Source organism: Gymnoscopelus braueri, assembly GCF_963280865.1.
Source record: "Gymnoscopelus braueri genome assembly, chromosome: 8".
Lineage (NCBI taxonomy): Eukaryota > Metazoa > Chordata > Actinopteri > Myctophiformes > Myctophidae > Gymnoscopelus > Gymnoscopelus braueri.
Window position 1 is genome coordinate 21,540,679 of NC_137609.1, and position 22,767 is coordinate 21,563,445.

General features: G+C 41.8%; 1 protein-coding gene across 1 annotated transcript in view; it reads right to left on the bottom strand.

The window, feature by feature from the left end:
- Window positions 1–10,237: 10,237 nt before the first annotated feature.
- The window catches only part of uvrag (UV radiation resistance associated gene), a 104,890-nt gene continuing 92,360 nt past the window's right edge, over window positions 10,238–22,767 (bottom strand). Inside the window, exon 15 of the mRNA XM_080434882.1 lies at window positions 10,238–12,927. Within this exon, the coding sequence (XP_080291008.1) occupies window positions 12,090–12,927 (838 nt within the window). The 3' untranslated portion in view covers window positions 10,238–12,089. The remainder of the gene's footprint in view (window positions 12,928–22,767) is intronic.

Below are 22,767 nucleotides of genomic sequence, written 5' to 3' on the forward strand. Positions count from 1 at the left end.
CGGCAAGTTAATTTGCTAACAGACAGACCTTGAACTTGATTGGGACCTTGACCTTCAACCTTTTCGTCCCAAAAGTGAGTCATCTCCTTGCGGCAGCGTACTGAATATTTCCATCACGTTTCATGAAAATCCAACCGTCCATTTTTGAGTTATTTTGCTAACAGACAAACAAACAAACAAACAAATGGAATGGGGAAAATATAACCTCTGTACAAAGCTGTTGGCAGAGTTAACAAAAGGACAAGGAGTAATAAGAGATGGATCACAAAGGGATTTATCAAGAAAGTAAAAAGACAATACTGACTTTCATGTTGCTAGCTTGAGATGCTCATACAAGTAGTTCCACAGCTGAAGAGCCCTGACAGTAATAAGACCATACAGCCATTTTTCACATCTCATACAATACAAAAAACATGAAAGAGGGGAGTTACATTTTACATTTCACCTACTGTTAGTAGGCTTTTCATCTAGGCTTTCTGACAGTTATGCTTGTTCATCATATTCAAGAACAGCCAACTGAAACCATATTGTGAACATCTGCTATGCTTGCATGGGCTTTTGATATTATTATTTTTGAAAAGAGTATTGTATTACTTTTTGCCAATGTAATGTAGCATGAATTTTTACGGCATGGCTCCTCAAAGCCGAACCGTCTATACGGCTGGAACTAAAATGTTATACTGGGGTTTTTGTTATGTGCAAATGGAATACTTTTGTATCCTGAATACAAGTAGCCTTGACAGTCTAAATATATATTTTTTATTGTTTGATTTATCAAAAGAAATCTGCTTAATAATAATACATGTGAATCTGCTGATGTTTACAATTCACAAATGTCTTGGCAAGCTGATCTAAAGCTGGCTATCTGAAAATTTGGGAATCATTTTTATTCTGGACTGAATTATAAGAATGAAGTCCAAAGAGTTCATTCTTGTTTCAACCAGCCAAGAAATGAAATATGTTACTATGGCAACATGCTGACATGTCTACATACCGATAGACAATTTCAGATCTCCTTCATGCCATTGAGACAAAACCGATTAACCCAGTTTGTGTAGGGCTGGATTTTATAAGGAGGCATCGATTAACAACAATTTGTTTGGGGTCTTAAAGTTGGTGAAGCATTGAAGGGGACCATAACATGGAGAATACGGAGTGTTTGTAAATGAGGATGCAGTGGGGAAACTGCACCCACTGAGGTTCTGGACTAGTCTTTAAATAGAAGTCAATAGGTTGGATTGGGCTGAAGCTGCCTGAATATGTAGTGACCCCATCTTGTTTTTGGCTCTGTAGGAGGCAAGCCGTCTTCAAATGGGTCCATGAGCCTGTCTACTGTATCTGTGAGTCCAGGGCCAATCTCACAAATTGCTGGACCGATCAGAGACACATTTTAAGATTTTTCTATCACATATACGTAATATTATAATAAAATATTAATTTTTACATTGTATGATGTGTTTTAGATGGTATAGTAAAGTATTGCATTTCCGGGGTGTATGGTATGACAAATGCTTGTGACATACTGTAGTGTATGTATGTAGTAGTAGTAGTAGTATGACCTTACCTATATAGTAGTATGTTGTATTTTGGACATTATAGTACAACATTTTGGCCACATGTATTTGGCCATTTCGTAGTATGAACCTTTTGTTGAACATAATGTAGTATACTATTTCCTTACCTTTGTTGTTGAATGTCATACAAAATAGTCATATTATACTATACTATACCAAAAGCGTCATACTGTCCTATGCTTTATTTCATGTTTACATAGTGTAATGTTATCCACCCTGAGGTTGTCTGTCCAGTCTGAGATCGTCCAGTCAGCAGCTCATGGTAATGTTAACAGTTGCCCAGATATGCGGTCTTGACATTGTTATTTTGTTAACCACATTTTATCCCAGAGACTTTCCAACCTCAGGGTCCCCAACTTACAATAATTGTCTGACATTTTATTTTTTGAGATTCACCAGACTAGGCTTGTCAATATGTTTGTTGCCACTGTGTGTCCCACAAAAAGCTGTCAGAGGCTATATGCCGTAAAGCTGGTCAGGCCTTTCACTCCAAACAAAGCAGCTTGGCTCTAAGCTTTTATTTAGAGTTTAGCAAGACTGACTTACATTTCTTGCCAAGCCTTGATATTGCCAGAGTGTTACAAAGATTATCCCAAAAAGCACCATGGTTTCACAACCCTTTGTTAACAAATGGGTCATGATTTAGTTTCCGACTACGCTTCACTTTGTAGTTGTGATTCAAAAAGGATTGAAACTGTACAAGAGCTGAGCTGTCTAGTTGTTGGCAAGGTGGAACAGCAAACAATAAAAACACCTCAGTAAAACCAACCCAGCTGACAGCAGCCAAGACACCAAATCATACCGCTGTTGAATGCTAAATTGCAATGCTGGATAAGTTGACTGACCATTGGTATGTTCTTCGAAGGTATGGCTTTTTGTTGCCAGAATTGTGAGCCAGATCAAAATTATTCAGCCTGAGGGCAACCAGCTTAACCCATTCAATCCGGGGACACATCTGTGTCATTTTAGATTCCTTTGGCCTATTCAAAAATAGCATATAGCTCATAGCGCGGCGCTATGAGCTTGTAGATCTGCTATTTTTGAAAAATCATGAAAATGTGTGCAAATATTAGATTATTTTCTTTTTTAGGCGGACATTTGTAACTCAAATCTTTGCTTCTGCCGAGTGCAGTTTGTATAGCTGCTATTTTTTGAATAGCCAACGAAATCTAAAATGACAGATGTGTTCCCGGATTGCAAGGGTTAACTCCAACTCATAGACTACAAAGTGGCTCAGTCTGAAGTCAGCCACATTCACTTGGATTCACAGAATTATCCCTAACGTTGCCCAAAATGATTCTGTGGTTACCCAGCAATGTGATAGGGTTGTATCAAGTAAACCATGGGATTCACTGTGCACCATCATGCTCCCACGCTTAGGCCAACATTTTCAATTGTTCATTTAACAAACAAAGCCCCTAACCAGAGGGGACACAGCGTACTAGACTCTTTGGTATTCTTTCCATGTAACTATCAAATCCTGTCAGAGTCTGTTCATTTTGAATAGTTTTAACTATTGTGGGCATAAACAAATGCTTTATGTCATGTTTTATGTCAAATGTGATATTATTTGTAACGTTTTCTCCTAAGTCTGTGTAATGGATTGCCTATGGCAAGTAAGTGGTCATTTTTATTGAATGAAAGTTTAATCCAAGAATTTTATGTACTCTTACAGCTTACTTTTATGTACTACTATTAAAGTGAACATAAATGTATTGGGAGAAAACAAGTAAGATAAACCTACCTTTAACATGAGAAATGACAATAGAGTGAATCACTGACAGAACGAGAGGTGTGCCATGGTGGACACAGAGAGGCTGATGGAAGGATTTGTGAGCATCATGGGAATAGATCAACAGTAGAAACAGATCGCAGTGAACTCTATTTAGGCCTTGTAAACTACAGCTGTTGAAGACTATGTTTCTTTCTCTAACCATTTACACCTTAAATTATATACTTTGTTGACCGTGACGTGGTCCCCCGTGGGTCTAGACTTGTCCCCTTCCTTTTTCCCATCTACACCAAACCTCTTCTGTGAATATAGAGAATTTACGTTCACAACACATTGTGTTGTGATGTGTTGTGAGCTTGGAGATCAATTATGATGTGCCCAGAAAAGGGACACTAGGATTAATGTGGTTAAATGTTTTCCTCTGCCATTGTACAGCCTTCTACTGTCTCCCAAAGCAGAAAGAAGAACATCTGTCCCTAGCCTGTGAACTGTAAAAACAATAAAGTGGTATTCACATTCAATGTGAGTCTTAGCCACTTTTTTATGGTCAGGGGAATGATTAATGCCTTAAATCAGTTCAATTCATAGATCATGCCTGTCAGACGTTCAGGCCATTGTTGGAGATTTGAGCATTAAGCTCTGTTGACAAGGCTTCATCATCAATAGGTCTTCATATTCGTGGTTTCCCCCCAAATTACAAGGAGTTCGCCGGTCCTGCGGGGAAACCCAGGGCGCTATCCCAGAATGACTTAGGCACCGAACTGTGTTTCCACAAAAAGTTTGGCAGGTTGGAGAAGAAGAACAGAGACACTTGTAGAAATTAACTTGACACATTGATGAATGGTTTCGCTGAAAATATAACCACCAGATACATATCTAAAACCAACTTTAAGCTTTGCACTGCTAGGGAGGTCAAACATTGTATGTGGGCGCACTACAGAATGTCAAATCAAGGAATTGATGTTTGAGAGGCTACGAAGTCTGGTCAGATTTCTTTCTATTTTTGTTTTGTTTAGAAGGCGGCAGAGAGAAAAAGGGAAAGAGAGATTATTCACTCAGGGCCCAGACTTCATAGGATCCTGTTCTGGTTGATTCAGTCACTATTTCCAGTGCATAACAAAGTCTCTGGATTGCTCACAGGAGAAAGCTTTCATACACTGATACAGCAGACAGGATTTGGAAAACGGTTTTGCAAGAGGGTGCATTCTGTCCAATGGATGTATAGAAAGGATTTCTGTTCCTCTTGGAAGTCTCACCTCCGCAGCTTAGCACTCTACAACTCCCCTTCAAACTCACATGCACAAGTATGTGCTCACCTTTCATCTCTCTCCCCTCTCCTTTCACTCTCCCTGTCTTCCTCTTGCTAACCTCACAGCTGCTCATGTAACAGGTCTCATTCTCTCGCTGTGAGACAATCAACATCAGATGTGCGTATTATTTGGCTAGAGTCTCTGTGATCTGAAGGCAGGCGTGCACCTGATGAGACCATTGCGCACATAACTGGGCAATTATACACCCAACAACTCTGAAGACCTCCCCGTAAATGATTATCAAAGACGATATCCAGGTTCCTCTCATTATGGGATGACTGACTTGGGACAGGCCTAGTGTCTGTGATCTGTCGACAAGATCCACATGATGTTGGATTGGTCACAGCAGTGGTCACAGTGAGAATGAAAACGTCACTTCAGAAGTTGACAAAGAATGTTGTTGTGCAGCTTGTGGTTCTAATGGTAAAGCTAACCTAATAAATAATAATTGCGAAAGCTATGGGAAAATTCACTCCATCCAGACAAATGCGCTGTTAAGTGATTCAGAATATGTATATCTACAGTATATGTCGACATTATCCCGCACTCCACAGTGGAGGAACAGGGCCGTGCTGACAGACACTTTACCAACTGCATCTGCCAATTCACGGTTGAATGTGTCAGCACAGCTTGCAGTATGTTATTATTCATGGCATGACAGTTGACAATGGTACACCTCTTACTAGGTTCTCTATTAGCAGGGCTGTAGATGTCATACAAGACTACGTAATCCCTAGTAGCAGGTCAGCAAGATGCCATTGTTGTTAGGGAAGGCATGATGCTTAGCCAGTCTTAGTCATGAGATCAACATCATGAATCAACGCATGCCTGTACCTCAAAGGCATACTGAGACAGGGAATGAATCCCCAGAAATAAGAGAAGAGAGAAAAGTATTGTCCATGAAAGCAAAACATATACAGTACCATGCAAAATGGTTCTAAAAGCAAGATGATCATCCGGCAAAAATCTAATCTTTCCTCTGGTGTTGTGATACCCTTTTTTCTGCACCATTGTTGCCTATTGTTCATGGCTTGTTGTAAGAGCCATTGTGCACTCGGGGAGTATTCCTCTCGTCGTCTATATGTCAGGTGTCAATTACGTCATTCATAGGTTGTAAGGGTAATTATAGAAAGCCGCAAGGTTTGCAAGCACGCATTTTACACAAAGTGCTAGGCAGGAACTTGGTGACATCAGTCCACAGCAATCGTCTTTCATTTCAGAAGGTCCAAGACATTGCTGTCATCGTCATTGTGCTATTATTCTTTCCCAGTATATTCCACTGACAGCAGTCCAATCCCAATATTGATACTGGTCCAATGAAATCAGTTCTGTACAAATGCATTTCATGAGGCTCTGCAAGTGGGCCATGTGGACAGAGTAAGTTAACCCTATAAAAGTCAGAGGTTTGCAGAATGGGTGGGAAAGATTTGGATTTGTCTTTTAAAAAGGAAAACATTGGGATTTATTCTTAGGAACAGAGTTTTACTGCGGAGATATTGGAAAGGTCAATGGGCTTTCTTCCAAGCAGGCTTGCCTCAGAGATGGTTGAAACAGCTGAGGAGGTTGCAGAACAATATGACCGAGACAATATCAAACTGTCCAGGCCCGTCCAGACTGAGCTGACCGGATACACCAGGGCCTGGTCTATGCTCACAGACGCGACACCAGAGCCGCTGGATCTCCCTCCGTACTTGTAATTTGGTCCCAAAGTCCCTGTATTATGACTATAATCCAGCTATAAAGAGTTATGGTCACAGTATGAGGTCTCAGCTCACTAATGAATGAGAGAGTACTCTGTGTCTGTGTGTTGATTTAAGCCACAAAACTGGACGCTGGCCAGGCCTCATGTTTGACTCTTGCCCTCTCCTTGTCCCCTTTGACAAGCCTTGAATGCACAACATCCACATCAGGACAAAGAAGGTTAGTTAAACACACATCTTTCAACTTTCTTATTGCTGGTGTCAGTGATATCATATGATTCTTAATTTTCGTATTGTTTAATTTTTTTCATATGTCATAAGAGAATGGGGACAATGTGATTTTATCAGCCGTTATATTTTTAGCAGACTACATTTGCCAATATTAGTTAATTTACTCACGGCTGGAAGAAGGAATATGACAGTGATGGAGGTCAGGTCATTGCTACTATATACTATGAGAAAGTGTCCCAGATGTAACAATCTTCATTCCAAAAATAAACTTGTACCGTATATGTCTATGTCTAAAACCTACATAGTAAAATTGTTAGTGATAATTTAGCTCTTAGCTTGCAAAGAATTATGCAAATGGTCACAAAATCTATATCATATGCTGTCGGGCGAAAAAAAGTCCAAAACCGTTCATTTTTCATTATTATTATTTTGAAATCCAAAACATACTGTACCAACACCAATAGAAAAGCAGGCAGACCTCCCTGGAGGCTACATATATCCATGCCATTGGACTGAAAGTTTTTATTATTTTGAAATAGTGAAAATATCTAGTTCACAACGAGTCACGATGCGTTGTGAACTTGTAGATATGCTATTTCCACTCCTTTTGTTGTGTGACACTTTGTTGTACGCAAAGCAGCGGATTAATCTGTGAAAAAACATACAAGGCTCAAATATGGATATACAAGGTTTCTGCCCGACAGTGACGATATCACACTTGAGTTAAATTGACACAGGACTTTGCTGTGTAAGGGTGACGTGTGTGCTATAGAAACAGACAGACAGGGGCCAAGTACTGTAGTGACAAGGGCACTGAGTGACATTGAGACCAAGGAATGACTTGTTGGATGCAGACTATATAAATGTTACTGCTGATGGACTGAAGCTATTTTCTTCCCAGTGAACCCTATTAATTCCATCCCTGATCACGCTAAGCCGCGTTGACCTCAAAGATCACAAGATCGTCAGCGTTGGAATGGAGCACTCACACATGCCGACAATAATGACATGGCTGCCAAAAGTTTGAATACGAAGTTGCCATCATTAGCGTAGCCTCTGCCCCCGGAGTATAGAAAGAATTTAGGGCATAATCTGTAGTCACGCACCCACACACACTCCTACACATACAATGCTATAAACCAGGGGGCCAGGGCTTACGAATCGAGTGGCGCTGATTTGGCATGTGTGTATTTTGTGAGGTGCCTGTGATAGTGTACAGTGACACTGCAGTAGTGCTGAACTCCCCTAAAACTGTATACACAACTCAACAAATATGACAATGGCTTCACGCACAAGGAAATAAGGCTTTATGTGTCACAATTACTCCAAAGAGACTTGGTCGCATGCAGTATAACAATCGCATGGTACCACATCAATCACATGCATGCTATCAAGCTATTTCAATCAATGACATAATACACTCAATACCCTCATGGAGACCATTCTGTACTTTGACCAAGTATGGTTTCCGTGAGAGCACTAATGTCCCCTCTCTGATTGGCTGAAGTGTCACTCCCAGGAGGCCTGGCGTCTGTATGTGCTTGATGGCAAAGCTTTCAGACACCTGCAGGAGCTTAGCTGTGAGTGCACAGACCTGCGCAACAGACTGACGAGGAGCTTATAGGACGGAGGAAGAGGAAGCTGCTTTATGTGGAGCTGGAAATATAATAAGGGGTAGATTCGCATAGCATGTGCATTAGTGAGAACTGTAATGGTGAAAAGTTGCATCAAGTCGACTTGATTTGCCACAACAAAGATTTATGGCAGCACTTTAACTAAGCAAAACACTCACACTGAGAAAACCACAAGCTTGCTTGAACTGGGGAGGGATGTGTGTGAATGACATACATGTGGTTTGCTTGAAATGCTGTTTGTTGTTTTTGGGCTTAATGTGAACAAAGTGAGATTCTCTCAGGATACTGTAAAATATAACACAAGCATGTTTTTGATTCAGTTTACTACATGATGAAGTGAATTGGATTGGTGTTTTTGTTGCATTAGAACAGGGTTTACAGTACCTCAGGTACTGAACCCACTTTAACGCTATACGTTAACCAGAGACCCCAAGGGGTCTATACTAGGCCCCTTCTTAAAATAGCAGATCTACAAGCTCACAGTAGCCTGCAAAATGTTTCTGAAATCAAATGAGCTTAAAGATCGGCTATTTTCGTTGAACGTTCGCCCCCAGAAAAGGAACGCTAGGATTCATGTGGCTAAGGATAGCTATGAATATTTATACAGTACATTATACATGTAATAACACCAATGCTGACATTGCTCTAATTCGCCAACCAATGCAGGCCCCTTGATCCAGGAAACCGTTAGCAAAATAGGTTATTTCACAGATTACTCATCTCCAAACAGCAAGTGTTCACTCAAATTATGGGATGCATAAAATAGTGTTAGCTACAGTATGTACAGTATGTGTGCAGCAATGTTCTTATAAAAGTGATGGTCACAGAACATTTTGAAGGATAAAACTAAGAGAAGATAAATCAGTTATTTGGGTCAAAGTAAAGGTATAAATATTTATATATAAAAATATATAAACAAATATTAAAGGTAATGGAATGTGTATTCTCCAATCTTTGTACAGCATGTAAGGAATACAGAATCAATTCTTGGAGAACTGTTCCAAGGTCAACAAATATGGGCTTTAGGAGCAGAAGCCTGTGGAACATTTTGGCTGTCTGATGTTGATCTACAACGTTCAGTAATAACATAGGCTTTAAAACACAGACAAAACTGCCGTATCTCAACGTGAAGGTTATTATTCCTGTGGGGGGAAGTTTATCTTAACAAGCAATATCATAATGACAATCTCCTATTTCACACCTCCGCCAAACCAAAATGTTTTTAGATTTTACTTAAACTCATATGGTGTTGACTGCTACTGGGGCTCCACTAGGAGCCAAATCTCAGTCTCAAACAGCTTATTATAAAAAAGGTCATTATTACCTGGGAGGTTATAAACAGGAAAGAGCAGTGTTGGTCTTTGCCATCTAAAAACACCAAATACAGCAAATTAGGGGGAAAAAACTGAAGCGTTAAAGTGGGGAAATTGGAACAGACAACTCATTATGCAGTGGTAACAGGACAGCACTGAACCAATTTCTCACAAGACTTAGAATTTACGATTTGAGAAATCTAAACGACAGCAAAGAGAAATGACTCACCCTGCATGTATCAGATCTACGACCTTAACAACTTCATTTTATTTTATGTTCGTTTATCCAGGAAAGACTTACTGATGATACTATGCAGTTTTTAACTGATTCACAGTCACACCTGCCAGCAGCCCAGAAGACACACAATACTGTATTGTTGTGCACTGATTTGTCCTTCTCAAAGTCATTTGAAAAGATTTAGATAGAATATATCTAAACACAAAGTGAGTCTAATCATTCTTTAAGACAGTGTCTCTGAGAATCTGTGTTCCCCACCGGTATTGCAAGGGCTGGAATTTAGACCATTGACCATATTCACACAGCGGCCATTTTGCTCTTACAGTACGTCATACTCGGGGTGGGAAACCCCACCCTAAGTATGACGTAAGACAAAAATGGCCAACGTGTAAATATTGTCAATTCTGCCCAGACCAACCACCCACAAGTCCAACCCAAAACATACTGTACCAACACCAATAGAAAAGCAGGCAGACCTCCCTGGAGGCTACATATATCCATGCCATTGGACTGCAAGTCTTTAATAACAAAACAACCTCAATACAAAATATATGTACATGGTCACATACATACTGTACTGTAGAGCAGTTTATGGAAAGGATGTATTATGGTTCATCGTTCATCTTAAATACATTACATTTCAATGGCCACAGTGACCACAGACATAGTTCATTTGTTACGGCAGGCAATGCAAAGCAGCTGACCATGTAAGTTTCCATCCATGATGGATTTTGTGGTTCATTCATGACCGATACACAGTTCCTTATATTTTTAACATCATTGAGTGACTTCTTATTTGGGTTGAGAGAAAAAAAAAAAGAAGGAAATATAGTGAAACAATGCTTTCCTTCTAGACAAAATACACATTTATACATAAATAACGCAAGTCATTGCCAATGAACACCAGTGCAAGATAGCAAATAATTCTTCAAAACAGGGAGACATTGGGGGACAAAAGCTAAATCACAGACGAGGGAGATGGAGATTTAAAACGTGGATACGGAGCCTGAGCGAGACATTTGAACAGTATACAGACATCAGTCCAGTTTTTTGGTCTACTGAGTATGACAATTATTGGATGTTATATTGACATTGAGAATAATATTGACAGGGCACATTAGAATGGTGAAAATAAAAGAGGAGATGGGAGATAGGAAAACAATTGCATCGTGACCCTGCTGTGTGCCATATGCTCCTCCCTTCCTCCCCATTTCATCATCAGCCCCATTGAATGGGAGGGGCCTAATGTTGCAGGGCGTAACATTAAGGGAGCATCTGATTGGACTGTTGGTCGTAGCTCACCACCTCACTTTGTGATAGCAAGCTGCCATGTCTATTTGGTGACACCGATCAAAAGATCATTGGTGGGATTACTAGTGTGACTGCCATTGGTCATATGCAAAGCACATGCCCTCCAGTTCCGGTTTATGTTGAGGCAAGTTATCACTCTCTCACACACACACACACACACACACACACACACACACACACACACACACACACACACACACACACACACACACACACACACACACACACACACACACACACACACACACACACACACACACACACACACACACACACACACACACACACACACACACACACACACAATGAAGGCCTGGGAAGCAATTCAGTCACATACATTTGCTCACACTCTCAGAAGCAAGAAGCACTGTGACAGTGAACTTAAGTTGTTATCAGTTCAGTGAATGTGGTTTTAGACCAATAACAATACTTCAAACCTTTTTTCAGACTGTGTCCTTATATTTCAGTCAGACCAGTGCAAAAGCTGCAACCGTGCAGCTCACACCACCATGCATCATGTTACCAACAAGCAGGATGCTACTAGCCTAATTTCCCAAAGAACTCTAAAGAAGAGTTGCTCGGTATAATCCATTATTGTTAAAACATATATTTCTCCTTGATGCAGTACGCTACATTTCAGACAGAGAAGACGACCTTGAAAAAAGATTATGATGAGTGACATTTACTGTCTGCCTTAAGAGTAAGACTTGCTTACTGGATCAACCAGTAACGTCAACATAATAAAAACAACACATCAATAGAATGTGTTAATATTCCTCTCGTAAGAAACAAATACAAACAACTTAAGTTCACTGTCCCAATCCGATTGCTTTGAACTGTATTACATTTTAAGGATTAGTATAGAAATGTTTACAAGAAGTGCAAATTGGTCATTATTCCAGACTAGCTTCTATGTTGTTTTTGATTCTATGATTCATGGGAGAGGGAGCTATGCTTGGGGACTCCAGCGCCTCTCGTCTTGATTCATGTCCCTGACTTACGTTTGTCCAACTTCCAAATCCATCTCTCCACTCATGCCCTGTGACTCACTTGTCAGAGTTCTTGCGGGGTCGGCGAAAGCTAGACATGTTCTCATTAAGTGCATAGATGCGTCTGGAGAACTCCTCAAAGCCGGCCTCGTCTAGCTCGCCCAGCACCTGCTCGTCACACTCCACAGCTACGGCGTGTTCCACAGGGATGCAGGGGTAGTCCTCTACCAGGAGGGCCGCATCGCCCAGCCCCAGCCCCAATCCTAACCCCAGGCTCAAGCCCAGGCCTGTGGCTTCAGTACCCATAATCTCCTCTGCCTGCTCCACTGAGCAGTGAATCTCCGGGACTAGGCCGCTAGGCCCTGATAGTACCAGGGAGCCATTCATGGCTTCCGTGTGCTGGCTGGGGGGCAATGCTTCCTCACCAGTGTCCAGCCCTGGAGCAAGGGGTTCAAAGCCCACCGTGCTGGTAGGCTGCTGCAGTTGCATTTCTCCTTCTTCTTCAGCCTCTCCGTCTGCCTTCCCCGCCTCACTCTCCATTTCCGTCACCACCATCATCTCGCCCTCTTCATCCCTCTCTCCATGCTCATTGGTATTGAGAGTCTTGGCTAGGCTGAGTGATGCCATGCCAGCATCCAGAGAAGAGGACAGGTGTTTGGGAGAGGGCGAAGGAGGCGCCAGGCCAACAGGGGGCTGCTGTTCAGCTAGATCTGCATCGTAGCTGGGAGGAGGGGTGACCTTGTACTTGAGCTTATCAGCTTCTGAGCTGGCCCGTTTCCTTACGCCCCGCTCTGGGGAGCTGGTGTGGCAGGGGAAGCCCATCTCAGAGACGGCCGAGACACTGTGCTGGGTCTTGGTCGGCACTGGTATGGAGCTGGAGGTATGGTGCCGGTCGCTGTGCGGGATAAAGAGAAAAGCAATCAGAGAAGACATACAAAAATCTAATCTAAATCTAGTAAAGAGATAACAGGTTTAAATTAGGAAATCTATATATTGCATAGTGACTCTGAAATGTATGAAACGGTTGAAAATATTCATATTATGGGATATTAAAATAAAAGTACTAACATGAGACAATCAACATAAAATATCCAATGGATATTTACATAAAAAATAAATACTGGAGAATATGACAGTTCCGTTTTGGTCATGGAGACCAGATTAACCCTGCACCACAGAGCTTTTCACAGCCAGCATAAGAGAACGGGAAGAAGAGATAGAGAGGGAGGGAAGGGAGTCAGAGACCTGAGATCCAATTGGACCAGCTTCTGCCTTGATCTCATCTGCCCCCCCCTCCTCCTCCCTGGACCCCTGCCCCCCTCCCTCTTTGCTCCTGATCCAGAACGGAGACAGCTGCAGCTCTCTGCAAATCACTCCGCGTTACAACGTTCAAAAAACTTTTGAGCAGTCTGTGCGACTACATGTTCCGTCCTGCCGTCCTGCAAGTGCGCAGCGGGCGTTCAAACCGAGGTATGCAAGATGTGCCCCCCTTCCCTCCCCCCCCCCGAATAACCGATAACAGACTAGCAACGTGGGACAGCTAGCTCCACCAGTCCGGATTCAGGTCATAAATTAACTTTAAATGGGGGGGCCCCCACGGACTCTTCCTATATCCGCAACCATGTACACGTCACCAGACTACTTAGTGGTATGTTTAACCTGGCCATTCAAACCTTTGAGGAGTCAAAGCATTGGATCACCAGGGTCATGGGTCAGGTTGGGCCCCCTGCACTCTCCAGAGGTACACGTTTGACTGGTTAAAAACTAGATGGACTCTAGGGGGAGAAATCTCTGAATCAGAGGTGCAGTCACCATAGATAACCAACTATCTGTAGACTCCAGAGAGTCATGCTTGTGATAGTGGAACTGGGTGACATCCACTGAAAACAGGAATCGCTGTTTGATGGAGAATGTCAACATTTAATAGCCTATAAAGCTAGGTATGTCTGTAACTCTTCCTGGAGCCCGAAACATGGTTGTAACACAGGGTTCAGAGGCCGGACATTCTCCAGGCCATATCGTAGAAGCTAGACAAAGGCTTCAAAGTGTCTTATGATACATAGATAAATGGCATATGGGTTTAAGGTGCAGCATGTAAAAGTTAATGGCAGTAATAAGCTGTGAATGCTGCACCTAACAGCTAGCAGTGTAGATGATCACAGGAATGTAGTTGAAGATGTTGGAAAGCTAAAAAGAGTCACAAGAAAATCTGGTTAATGACCTGATATGTTGAGAGTGCTCCTCTTTAAGGGAGAATACTAGAGTCAAGACTGACTCTATTTAGCAGTGTGTGTTCATCAAAACACACCAAGTAATGAAAGTGACTTCAGCAATTGCCCCTAGTAACCACACACGCTAGCACTGACTAAACAGAAACAATAGGATCCCCCAACACTCAATTGTCTCGGGAAAAACTAATGAAATGGCTTATAAATACAGAAGAATTGAATGGTTTGCGATTAAAGACATGTATCTACCAATTTACAAACGAAATCCTTGCAGAGCATTTTTGAGCGCGATCCAAAAACTCAAGCAAAAACCTAATTCTGTAGAGGAGAATAAAGAGAGATTTCATGAGAAATCAATTATCATATAAATGACTGGAAACTGTGGTCCAGGCTCTCCGGAACGCAAGACAGGTTTGGAAACCAGAGATGATTTATATGGAGTAAAAAATAAGAGAGGAGAAAAAAACAGGTTTAAAGTTTCCATGCAAAATTTACAAAAAGCTAAAGTGTAACTAGTATGTTTTCTGCTAGACTGAATGATATCCTCATGGCTATAGTTCTGAGGCTGATTAGATAGCTCTGATTTGAATTAATATCAGCCTTCTCTTTGTTTCATCTATTTTCAGTTCCATGGCCTATACAGTTCCCGACACTCTCTCAGAACTGTTGCCGCACGTAATCTGTTTCAGCATCTATAATTGCATAATAGCTATAGCTCTGGAAAACACGCAGAAATTTCACAACATTCAATCCCACTGATAAATAAATACTGCACAGCTTTTCTGTGTCAAGAAGATGCCTTTTCCTCTGATATTTAGTTTATCCTGTTTCTCTTTATTTTTCTATGACCGCATCCTGTTTTGGAGTAGTACATTTTTTTTTTTTACTGAACCCCCCCATGTGGGGATGGGAGATATATCGAATCGATATTAAATCGAAATTGTAATATGACTCAAGATTTCATCTGGGACTGCATTATAGTAGCCTGGGATCCAGACTGCTTCACTACGTTCGGCGGATTTTGTTTCTCACTCGCTACACAGTCTGGAAAGCCTCCTATCTCCGTGCACAAACGAGTGAAAACGACTCGCGGCTTCTGATTGGTCTGTAGGGGGGGGGGGGGGGGGGGCGGGACCAGTGTTGTCCAATGTAAAACTCGAGTCACTTCCTGACTTGCCTACGTCATTAAAATACAACTCGAATGGAGGCTGGCCAGACTGATAAGCGAAGTGAGAAAAAGAAATCAGCCGAACGTAGCGAATCAGACTGGATCCCAGGCTAGCATTATAGAAAGTGATGGAATTTTCAGAACGTACAGTATCTGACTGTTCTAGCCGTTCTATTATTTGCCTTTACCGACTTAGCTATTACATACACACATTACAGAAGATTATTTATAAAAATCTCATTGTGTAAATATTTTGTAAAAGCACCAGTAGTCATCCCCACAACATTTTCACAATCGAGGTATTTGGTATAAAATATTGTGATATTTGTCCATATTGCCATTACTAGGACGGACGAAGATGGACAGGAAAGAGGGAGAGAGAGACGGGGAGAGACACGCTGCAAAGGTCGTCGGGAACGGGACTCGAACCCGCGACGCGCTAACAGAGCCTACGTGCCCGGACCGCTAGGTCACCATATTGGTGACATTGATGACGTACTATATTTTTTTAAGATCCGCTGATCCGACGACTTCCCACTAAAATCTTGAGTAGAAAATGTTTCAACTTTTGGAGAAGAGTTCCGCTCATTAACGTCTCTTTTCTGTGCAGAGGGTTGGAGCGACACAAACATTGAGCAAAGGCATCTCACTCAGTGCATGTGTAGCACTCTGGACATTATATTGAAAGTGCTCCACCGTTCAATGGATGGGAGAGTGTTTAGTTTCCAGGACAAGACCTGTTCTTACAAGCAGTGATGGTGTACAACTATAGTACCAAACCACCCCATAGGACCAAGTGTCAAAAAAGATGATATATCAACAGTCCAGAAGAGCTGCTGATATATGCCTGCTGTGAAGAGCAGCTGTTCATCCCGGAGAGAAAAAACACCAGTTATCATCAGTTGACCATATTCACACGGTGGCCGATTTGTTCTTACGTCATACTAGGGGGGTGGGATACCCCACCCCTTCAGGCTGTTTTTTATAAGTCATTACATTTTACTGGACCCTAATCCCTGGTGGTTTTCCTTGTAAATGATTTCACCACATAAATGCCAACTGCGATGTCTCTGCCTAAATCATTAGACAGAGGACTTTGACGTGCTGTGCCGTGAATGGGTTCACAGCTCTTTCTCGCTCTCATCGTCTTTTCCGCAGCCAGTATCAAACTCCGGCATACGGGCCCCCGGAATCCAGTAAGCCGAAGCTTTCCACTGTCTAATCCACCGACAGGCTTCATGATATGCCTCTGTTCATATCCAAATGCTGCTAAGATGCTGGGATTGGAGGCCAAGACAAACAATGGCAGATAAGATTTGGTCTTTTGATGTGGTAAAAAAGAATCCCTACAGAGCTGCTAAAGCAAATATTACTAATATTGTGATATGCAGTCTGCGTTTTCTTTCTGCTGAAATAGGGCAAGGTTCCCCGCCACTGCTTGGCCTTTGAAGATAGGGAGTATTCCTGTCATATCAAAACCATCACACACCAGCACAGCATGTTTAAAACATTCAACAAGCTGGAGATGCAAACACCCGCACATTGCCAATGTTTCATTGTTTGTTGTATCAGCCTGATGCCGAAGTCGTCGGAAGCGTTTTTTGTTTCTTTTCGGGCACAGATGTAATGTGAAACGGTAAAATGTGAGTGTGTAAAATGTGGTTATTTGTGCACGTTTGTACAGTGACTATCTGTAATACAAATGGAGGTGAGCAGAAAGTGATGGAACACCATGGCACTCTGTGCAGGATAGTATGATTTATTGATACGAGGAACTCCAAGTGTGTGTTGGAGCCAACACTCTCTCCCTTTAGGGAAAAGAAGAATGTATCACCACACGCACGGACAAGCTTACACACACACACACACACACACACACACACACACACACACACACACACACACACACACACACACACACACACACACACACACACACACACACACACACACACACACACACACACACACACACACACACACACACACCAGGGTATCTGCACACTTTTTAAGTACAAAGTTTATGCCTTTAAAGACCTTAAAAATAAAAAATAATACCATTACCACGGCAAAAGAACCGACAGTTAGGGCTGAAGATATGGACAAAATGCAACATCTCTCGATACGATATAATGGGTTCACATTTGTTGTTTGATCTTTTAAGTGTACCAACAGTGAAAACTAATCATCCTGCAAAAAAAACAAAACAGCATATACAGTATACAGTAAGTCAAAATCATTCCTATTTTGAACTACTATCTATGTTCACACTTGTTATTTGATATTTTAAGTGAAGCAACAGTGAAAACTAAGCATTCTTAAATAAATTGCATAGTATATCTTATTTTGAAAACAATTTGTTTTCCAAGACGAGACGAATGCTCTTATTTTGAAGGCCAACTAGACGTCAAAACATGCTTACTTTTGTTTGACTTGACAGTGCCATTTCTGCTGACTTGACTAATATGGTAGGCTATGTAAAGAAACTGCAAATCACCGATCATTCATTCATTCAATAAACTTCACTAAATTATTTATTGTTTATTATGTAAGAATACTTGATAAAAGCACATTAAATCTACTCAACTTTTCATTATAATAATTATGATGACTGTAAAAATGTACTGTATGCATAATAATCCATTCACTTAATGTTAAAGGGCAAGACCACTTTGTTAGAGGTTTGGGTTGTGTAGTTACCTTGCTATGATGTAACTCCAAAGGTGGACAAGAAATCAAAAATAATTGCTCCATTGATTAGAAATTGATAATTCAAAATGTGCTCCTCATTGACTTACATTGTACAGTGAAACAGCTCTCAAAGTCACTCTTTCAGCCCGTAAACAAACACAAACAAAGCTGATTCAGACAATATAGAACATCACCAAACCCAGTATTGTTTTGTTTTTTTTATAAAAATGTCAACTTCCTGTTGATTTTACTATTTGAAGATCCGGATCTAGATCCGCGGATCCAGTCCGGGTTTTCTTCCTAATACAAATTGTGAAATCAACAGGAACTTAACATTTTAATAAAAAAAAAACAACAGTACTGGGTTTGGTGATGTTCTATCATCTGAATATTATCTGAATCAACCTTGTTTACGTTCGTTTACGGGCTAAAAGAGTGACTTTGAGAACTGTTTAACCGTACAATATAAGTCAATGAGGAGCATATTTAGAATTATAATACATTTATAATCAATGGAGCAATTCTTTTTGATTTCTTGTCCACCTTTGGAGTTACATCATGGCAAAGGCAACTACACAACCCAAACCTCTACCAAAGTGGTCTTGCCCTTTAACAGATAAAATTCTGATAATTATTGTGTGAAAATGAATGGGAGACCAACAATGCTTAAAGCGGCACTATGTAACTTTTGTTTATGAATACAATATTTTTTTTCCCAATCTGTATGGTAGAGTATGTTAATCCTCCTATAATTTGACAAACCTCTGTAGTAGTGGTGTAGTGGTGTAGTGGTGAGGCAAAAATTGGTTCTGCCCGGTTCTCCTCAGTGGCTAGAGCAGTTGATCTGAATTTGCACACAGCCATTAGCAACTACTAATCACCAGAAGTCTTAAGTGCATTCTCTTCTAAAACAATCAACTAAGAGTACCAAGCGCTAAGGTAAAAGTGCAATATATCAGCTACCTATAATATAATCAGTACCATACTAATATTAGGGTTTGAATACTATACAGAATGTATTGCTCACAGAGAATATCAGTTTAATTATGGCTATGATTTGTTAGTTATTGTGGGCCAGCAATGTTCGGAAGCATTTTTTTGTTTCACAACAATCGGACACCGTGTTTATGATTTGAGGTTTATGATTTTGTTAAAAATGAGCCACTCCTGCAAACTTTATATGCCAATCTTGGCCAATCAGGATGGAATATGAAAAATCAGACAGATCCGTCTTGATCACATGACTATAGAGATAATGTGTACTGATTCGTGTGATGTTTGGACAAAATCTGTAAGAGTAATATCAAGAAATTAGTTTTGCCAAAATCTGCCTCCTGGTGGCGCTATAAAAAGGCTGATGTGAAAATGTGTTTTTCCTTGGGAGTGTTCTTTCGTTATTTCACGCCGATCAGGCCAATGGTGCCGGAGATTAGCTGTTCATAGACGGAAAAAAGGACACACACACACGGACAGACGGACGGAAGGATGGACAGGGGGCAAAATACTCTCGGCCAAGCCTTCGGCCTGACGGAGACAATAATAGGTGGTCAGTGGTGTCATTTTCAGAATTGCTCACTTTAACTTTCATCTAGAAGGTGCATTAACATTTCCAGTTGTCTAACATGCACATCTAAACTCAATTATGCTACTGTACTGTAGGCTATATTTAATTACAGTTGGGTGAATGCATATGGCAGGCTGCATGCCACTGCCACAGGAATTGGTTATCAAGTACCTCATCTTAAAACAAAATTCTCTATTTGCAATATTATGTCTTTTTAATGGTATTGTGTGAACAAAATTTGCACTGAAGGTCATATCAGTGAATAGATTATCCCTTTACAGAGCTTATTTTATTTCCCATTTTATTTCTGATATGCCCATACTGTATATGGGCATGTCAGACGGATCGGCTGTTCTGTACAACGGCCTATCTGACCGACTGGACACTGGACAATGCACTCCCTCGGGTCCTCAGCGATGCACACGCCGAGTTCAAAGTCAATCGGTCGGATGGTTCTCAAGATATGTGAACTACAGTTACGCACGCATGCACACACATATGCAGAGATTTTGCGCATTTATAGTAGGATAATGAAATGCCCAAAACAGGGACACTAGATTGAAAGTGGTTAATAATCCTATATTAAAATTGGCCAATGGGAGGACCGGGCAGACCACGGCCACGTCACTATGACTCAGACTCAGACATAAAACTGTCAACCAACTACTGAATATCAAATGAAAGAAAGAAGAATTTAACATTTAATCATTCTTTTCAATTCTCTTTGTTTTAGGAAATACGTTGTAGTGATTGATTGCTCAATAATGTACCTACTAGAATCAACATGCCTTGAGCATGGATAACATAAGGTACTTCAGTGCTTCCGAGTTCTTCGGTTAGTCACTGATTACACCACAGCTGTCTAAACAGCACAGGCCCTCCAGCACACAATGACAAGGAAGCTACACATGCACACGAAGACTCATGTATCTTATGTACTTTGGGAAGGAGTTTACAACCCCCAGAGGCAGTGTGATGCATCAACAACATTGCTATGTGGAATCACAGTCAGGCAAGGTGCCCTATGCTAAAATCATGCCTCTCTCTCACCCAGGTACTTCTGCTTCAATGCACCGGGACAGGGAATAGAGTCCTTTGAACCTGTGCCAGGTTCTCTGTGGATGAGGAGTCGCGAATGAGAGCATGTCGAATGCGTTTGTTTTGATCTCAGCAGTGCTCTTCCGTTTACAAAGCACAGGTTTCTGGTACTGACTCTCCAGCTCTCCCTCGGGAATAGATTAACCGTCTCTCTCTGTGCCTCGTCTCTCAGCAAGGTAGGCAAGGAAAATCCTGCCTATTTTTCAATGGTGCTGTACTGTATACGTTACGGCGAGGAGTCCGCGAGACAGGGCTGTTTGGAGAACTGCAAAGATACGATCAGGCGTCAGCCAGTAAACCATCATATGGCCCACTCTACACACACCTGTGTGTGTGTGTGTGTGTGTGTGTGTGTGTGTGTGTGTGTGTGTGTGTGTATAGTTCCTATCCACCCCCTATGTATGAAATGCCCAAGATGAACATATTGTGTTCCCACGCCTCACAGTCTTGCTTAGGGACCATAGAATGTAAAAAATACTTTCGGGACAGGCCTTCCATGCAGATTGAACGCATGCTGCATTAATTCTACATGGAGGGAGGAAGCGTTTCCAGAACATTTATGGATTCGGGTTCCCCTGGCTATAGCAACACACCATTCCTGTCTGCATCAATGGAAGGCGAAGAGAGGCGTCAAGGAGGGGAAGCGAGGAAGTGAACATCGGCCCCAACTCTCACAGTCTGCAGGTTAACTCCCTGCAGCTGCAATGCAGCATTTTTATGTATCCATATTTCATACGCTTGGCCCCCGTGCTGGAAATTGTATCTGAATTTAGGCTTTTTTCAAAGTTAGGCCAGGAGGTGGGAGGGGGCTCAGGGGTTGGGGGTGGGGGGCTAGAAGAATGAAATTTATGCGGTGAAGAAAAGGCAACAAAAAGTTGAACAAACAAAAGTGTGCATACAACATGTGTTTATTTGTCCGTTTGTGTACATTCTGAGGTCCACTGAGCCCTGCCGTCCTCTCAGGACATTGTTTTTAAGGTTAATAAAATGGAGATGGAGTATGTCAGTGTTGTGATGAATTCTCCAGGTGAATCTCGAAGTATAAATCAAGGCTTCAGGTGAAAAGTAGTAGCCTTGACTTCAAGCATACTGAAGGAGACGTGATCGTCTGTGCTCTCCGTAGGACCAATTGTAGGAATTAAAAGTGACGGGTAGTGACAAGAATACCCTGGAAATCTGGAATGGGCAAAACGACCAAATTAGGAGAAACATAAATAAAAAAGTGTTACCTCCTCGGTTGGTTCATGAGGGGAACAGGTTCTACTGTGTATGAACAGCCACTGTCAACGGCCCTGTTGAGTTGGTCTCCATTGAGTCATGCAGGCGCATTGTCAAGAGGCTGACAACAGTGATGGCAAATGCTCAACTGTACCGTAGGGGAGCAACTACGTCACCTGTCAGCCAGCCAAAACATGACCACGTGCATAGACGGACATACTACATTATGCATACTACACATGCCCGCACGCCGCACGTACTGTACAACACAGTAAAGTCTTGAGTGCTAATTTAGCCCAAGAGAGTGTAAAAATGGACCAGTAAGGGTAAGGCTTTTTACTGTAGTATGTGTGTAATTCAGTGCAGTCGGCTCGGGTGGAAGGAAGCGGGCAGTTTCACGACCCTCCACCGACGACTCTTGAGTCAACACAGAGGGCCTTTTGTTCTGGTCCCTGCGGGCTCGTTGTCCACCAGGAGCGTGGCTGCGGCAAGCAGCCGTGGAATCGTTGCACTTCCATCTCCACTTTTCAACTTTCCTGCGATTGCGTATGCACATACACACATATGAGCATAAGCCCTCAGGGTTAGTGGGCCCAATGCTTTCATCTCATCTATCTTCGGGCCTTTACACTTCCCATTGAGGGAGGGGGGGGGGGGTATGAGGGGCCGATTTGATGGCTTTTCATGGCTTCTTTCCTTTCAAAACAAAAGATTATTCAATTAACGTGTGTAATACACGTTTTCCCCTCTGCCGACCCTGGGAGAGGA